The following is a 5,895-nucleotide window of genomic DNA, read 5'->3' on the forward strand; positions in this document are numbered from 1 at the left end:
AGAAGGGATTGTGGTGTGACCATCCCCCCTGGGGGGTGATTTCTCACTTTCTATCTCTATGTCTCTCTCTGTCTGTCTGGTGAGCGCACACGCCCTACAGTGAAAATCTCTCTCAAAAAAAAAAATACATATAAATAAATAAAGTTATTAAAAGATGGAGTGGCTTTCCCCTTGGTATATACTAGAGATGGAGAATATATCTGAGAAAACTTCAAACAGAGAAACATTCCCATTTATGGAATGGGCTTAGCTCTGTTGACACGCATAACTTTTGGGTAACAGTTTCCCAGTTACAGTAATCTAAAGTCACTAGTCATGAATTATTTGGCAAGCAGCTAAGAGGAAGTTCCTCTTGAATGTTAGTAAAGCACACATTCTGTCTCATTTTCATTCTGTCCAAAGCACTACGTGTTCCACAGAAGAAATGTGCCCTCTGAGGCCCTAGTGCTGTCTAAACGTGTGCAGAGATGAAGCAGGACAGGGTGCTTTCAGGGTCCTGTCCTCCTAGGGGCCAGGCCTCAGTTCTGCCCTGAGACTAAAGTATGTCTCTGGCATCCCTGTGCTTGGCCCTAACTTTCTGCCTTTGTCTCTCCACTCCCCTTCTCAGTGTTTAATTTTAAAAATTGATTGTCCTGGAGTGTCCCAGGGAAGACCTCCCTTTCCCGAGCGAATGTCTGCACCTTGCACTTGGACTTGCTTGCGACAGCTGCTCTTGCTGTCCAGTTTGGCTTGGTGAGCTCAGAGGCACCCTCATGCACAGTTTTGGCGTGGATGCCTCAGTGACTCTTAGGGAGGTTTTACAAACAAGATATACCTAAAAATAAATTAAGCACTCTCTGACTCTCCTTACCTTATCTAAAATGTGATCAAGCTCTGCCCAAGTGCTATGCCTGAGCATTTCCATTTTATTGTTCCCTTTTCTAACATTTCCCAATTAAATTTCTACATGGGCAAATAGCTGTATCTTTTTTGAACACACCCTTTTCCTTTTTTTTTTTTTTTAGAGGTTTTCGCTATAGGGCGTGTGCGCTCACCAGACAGACAAAGAGACATAGAGACAGAAAGCGAGAAATCACCCCCCTGGGGGGATGGTCACGCCGCAATCCCTTCTCCTCCATTCTCCTCTCAGGATCTTGGGCACGCACGCACACGTGCCCGGCGTGAGTTTTAAGCCACCGGGTCAGGGACGCAAACCGCGGTCGACTACGTGGGAGTCCAGCGACATAGCCATTATGCTAACTGCTGGTTCCCGAACACACCCTTTTCCTAAGGATAAGTTACAGAGACATGAGTATCATGCTCAGTGAAATTCAACTATTATTTATTGAACATCTCTTTTAACTAATCACCCTGAACAGTGCTCTTCAGAACTTCTGCTTTTGCCTTATATATGGGAACTAAAAAAGCCAAATTCAGCTTATGAATATGCAGCTACTTTCTAAGCAAATGAGATGTTTTTCTAGCAGTAAAAATAATAAAATGGGAAGGTAGCTTAGGTATAAAATGAACCCCTCCAAAATGTATTAAATATACTGTGATGTGGCCAGGACCCACTGGGAGTGCCTTCTCTTTCTCCCCCATTCCCTGGCATTTAAAAACAAAAACACTGAAAAAAAAAAAAAATTACAACTTTCCTATAAACTTAGCATTGTTTCCAAGTAAAAAGAAAGAAACATTGTTTCCATATTACTTTCTCTTAAACACTGTTTCCATATTCTTTCTCTTAAAATATTCTTTTGCACAATTTAAAAAATTTACTTTATCATCCCTTATCTTCTTGCTAGCCCTTGAAAGATCTGAGCAAAAGCAACGATCTGATGCAACAATTTAAATATAGATCTTCAGTTTACTTTGTGAGGTTTACTCTGACAGCCCTGGATGATGATCACATGCAAACCAGGATCCCTGTTGCCAAGGAAGCAAGGTCAGAGTTCAAAAGTATTGGTAAAGAAATCTAATTCTTCACTTTGGACCGAAACTATGCAAACAGAGCATTCCATCTGATAGGCCTGATGACCAGTGATAATGAAGGGGGAGGGGCTGTGCAGGTGGCAGGAGCAGAGAGGACTGAATGGGGACTGAACTTACTTCAGAACCTGTAAAAGTCCAGGTGTCACAGATGTTGGTCTCACCATTCCAGCTCCACTGATGGTCCCCAGATGAACCTGAGGATAATAGACTGTCCGGAGAGCTAATCTCGAAGACTGCAACCTCGTCTTAATGACTTCTAGTGGACAAGTGAAAATAGCACCAACCGTGCCCCCACACCTGTAAGAAAGGAGATTATGACAAGTTCAGAAAAGCAACACTACTTTCTGCAAACGGATGTGAAGTTTAAGTTGTCTCTTTTAAAAAAGGTACATAGGTCGCAGGAGGCAGCAAACAGACCCCAGAACCATGTTTTGAAACCAGTAAGACAACGATGTCACTGTTTGGAGCCCTCAGGGCAGGATTCATCAAACTGAATATGCTATAGAAGCTGTTAAACAGGGTTCAGTCCCAGTTGGTCTGAAATCAAAGATCCATGCTGTGTTGGTTGCACTGAAGAGGGCAGTCAGAGCTTGCAGTTCATCAGAAAAAAATTCTCCATGTGACAACCATATTGGTATCTCAACTGCAGGGCTTACTGCAGATGCTAGACTGTTATGCAATTTTATGCACCAAGAGTATTTGGATTCTAGATTTGTATTTGATAGACCACTTCCTGTGTCTCAGCTTGTATCTCTAATTGGAAGCAAAACCCAGATACCAACACAATGATATGGCCAGAGTCCGTATGGTGTTGGGCTGCTCATTGCTGGTTATAAGGATATGGGCCCTCACATTTTCCAAACTCGTCCATCTGCTAACTGTTTGGACTGCAGCACTGTGTCCATTGGAGCCCATTCTCAGTCAGCTCGTACTTACTTGGAGAGACCTATGTCTGGTTTATGGACTATAATTTGAATGAACTGGTTAAACATGGTCTGCGTGCCTTAAGAGAGACTCTTCCTGCAGAGCAGGACCTAACTACAAAGAATGTTTCCATTGGGATTGTTGGTAAAGACTTGGAGTTTACAATCTATAATGATGATGACATGTCTCCATTCCTGGAGGGCCTTGAAGAAAGACCACAGAGAAAGGAACAGCCTGCCCAGCCTGCTGATGAACCTGCAGAAAAGGCTGATGAACTGATGGGACATTAAGTGATAAAACTGTCTATATGTGTATTATTAAACATGTAAGAAAGCAGGAACACATGGCTACAGTGACGATGACAGTAATTTATACTTCAAACTAAAAGGTACAGTGCTAGAATAGTATGTTGTAGGAATCAGCTGAGATGCGTGTTTTTTCCAAGCAGTCTCACCATGGAGATATAATGGAGAGCATTTTTCTTTGAAAGGGTCTACATAATCATTTTCTAGAAAGTATAGCTATCTGTACTAATAGTTTTATGTGAAGAAAATAGTGCCTTTGCAATTTTAAAGACAACTGTGAAGTAAAAATGTTTTGCCTCTTGCTAAAGAAAAAAAAAGTACATATGTTCATTTAATAAAAACTAGAACATAAAGGAGATTTACGAAAAAATGAGTTGAAACTCTAAAGTGATGACCACTGTTGTTACCAAGTTAGCACATCCTTTGGGGCTTTAGGTTACTGGCTTTTTAACCTCGCCTCACACTCCCCATCTTGTCCAGACATTGTGAACATCCTTGTCAATTCATACATATCTACACTGGGGACCAGCAGGTGGTGTGGTGGTTAAGGTGCTGGATTCCCACATACCTAACCGTGGTTCGAGTCCCAGACCTGGCAGTTTTCTTTCTCACTTTCCCTCTCTGTTTCTTTCTGATCAAATTAAAAATAAATAAATAAATAAATAAATCTTTTAAAAATAATACATATATATACATGCCTACATCATCCCATACTAACCCTCTGTATCAATGTGTGATTTTTTTTTTAGAGAGATTTTTGCTATAGAGCCTGTGGGTTCGCTATAGAGACAGAGACAGAGAAACAAAAAGTGAGAAATCACCCTCCAGGGGGATAGCCCCACTTCACTCTCTTTTCCTCCATTCTCCTCTTGGGATCTTGGGCAACCGCACACACACGGGCCAGAAGTGAGTTTTAAGCTACTGGGTTCAGGACTCGCACCACAGTCAACTACATGGGAGCTCAGCAATGTAACCATTACACCATTTGCTCATTTCTTTCTTTTTTTTTTTTGGAAGAGGTTTTTTTTTTCCTTTTTTTCCGCTACAGGGTGCATGCGCTAGCCAGAAAGACAAGAGACAGACAGAGAGACAGAAAGCGAGAAATCACCCCCGGGGGGGATGGCCATGCCGCAATCCCTTCTCCTCCATTCTCCTCTCGGGATCTTGGGCAGGCATGCACATATGCCTGACGTGAATTTAAGCTGCCGGGTCCAGGACTCGAACTGCAGTTGACTACATGGAAGTCTAGTGACATAACCATTACGCTAACTGCTGGTCCCACCATCTGCTCATTTCTCTGTGTATAATATTTTAATCAATTTTCTACTACTGGACATTAATGTCATTACCAATTTCACTACCATGCTGCAATGAATATTCTAGAAAATAAAGCTTTTCACACTGAAATCTAAAAAAAAGTCATTATGTAAGGCTACTATCTTGAAAACTCAATGTTTACTATAATACAGACCTTTCTTACAATCTGATTAATTTGGACTCTACTGAAAATTAAACTAAAGCTTATTTTCAACAATGAAGTCCTTTGTGTTCCCCTCATTCACAACTAATCAATTCATCCTGTGTTTTCATTAGTCATGTTGTCTGTCTGGATCAAGTTCCCTGAGTCAATGATTTGAGTATTTACCCTTTACAGCATGTTCATATCTACACATCACCTGAACTACTATTTAAACATTTTCCTTAAAGTCAACTCACATATTTATCCTAAATGCCTGCTTCCAGCTTCTCTTAAACAATACTATCTATGAAATTACATGTTTGAAGGGCTGGTTATAATTAACGATGCCATGTACCATCAAAAACCATCATCCACACCACCAATGACACAGGCTTTACTCTGGAAAACACGGCTCAATGATATAATGAGTTCCTCAAGACCAGGACCTAGGGTCTTACTCACTCTGCAACCACAGTATCAGGACTTCAAGAATTCCCAAACAATATCTGCCAAAGACTGAGATTTCAAGAAGAGTGGTTTTTAAGGTGATGTCTAAATATCTGAAGAAAGCACCTTCTCTTTTCTGTCACCTGCTGTCAACAGACTGGGAAGGGCTGTGAATGGTATATTCTTGAACTTAGCTGGAGCATTGCACCTGGAGGATAATGTGATTCAAAAAAAAAAAAAAAGCATTACCTCAGCATCTCTGACTGGGAAAAGTAACAACAGGAAGGAAGGACAGGCCCTGGCTGTACCAAATATTTACATCAGCTTCCCTACGCCACCAGATCTAAGAGGTGGAAACTGAAGTAAGCCCAGCACCCAACACAGACCCTGAAGTAAGAATAATGTAAATCCTGGGGCTGGCAGGTGGTGTGGTAGTTAAGGATGCTGGACGCCTACATAGCCAACCATGGTTCGAGTCCTAGACCTGGTGGCTTGCTTTCTCACTTACCCCCTCTCTCTCACTCTGTACCTTTGTGGTCAAATTAAAATAAATAAATTAATTAAATAATTCTTAAATAAAACAAACTAATAAAGTAAAATCCCTGTGGTATGGTGGTTAAGGTGGCTCGATCCTACACAGCAGACTATGCGGTTCAAGTCCCAGGCTCTGAGCTTGAAAGACATATTTAAACAGATTTAAGTGCCTAAGCCAAAGCCCAAACCTGGACCCTGTCCTCAAAACTTGAGTTCTTGGGAACCAGCAGTTAGCGTAATGGCTATGTCGCTGGA

At 41.5% G+C, this 5,895-nt stretch overlaps 1 protein-coding gene and 1 pseudogene across 1 annotated transcript in view; one reads left to right on the forward strand and one right to left on the reverse strand.

Annotated features, from left to right (window-relative positions):
* Positions 1 to 2,268, reverse strand: part of SLC25A33 (solute carrier family 25 member 33) — a gene marked incomplete at its 5' end in the record, with an annotated part of 27,629 nt that extends 25,361 nt beyond the window's left edge. Inside the window, 1 exon segment of the mRNA XM_014586586.1 lies at positions 2,089 to 2,268. Coding sequence (XP_014442072.1) covers positions 2,089 to 2,268 — 180 coding nt within the window.
* A 129-nt stretch (positions 2,269 to 2,397) lies between these two features.
* Positions 2,398 to 3,310, forward strand: LOC102489996 (proteasome subunit alpha type-1 pseudogene; annotated as a pseudogene).
* Positions 3,311 to 5,895: the final 2,585 nt, after the last annotated feature.

Source organism: Tupaia chinensis, unplaced genomic scaffold (genome assembly GCF_000334495.1).
Source record: "Tupaia chinensis unplaced genomic scaffold, TupChi_1.0 Scaffold000146_1, whole genome shotgun sequence".
Classification (NCBI taxonomy): domain Eukaryota; kingdom Metazoa; phylum Chordata; class Mammalia; order Scandentia; family Tupaiidae; genus Tupaia; species Tupaia belangeri.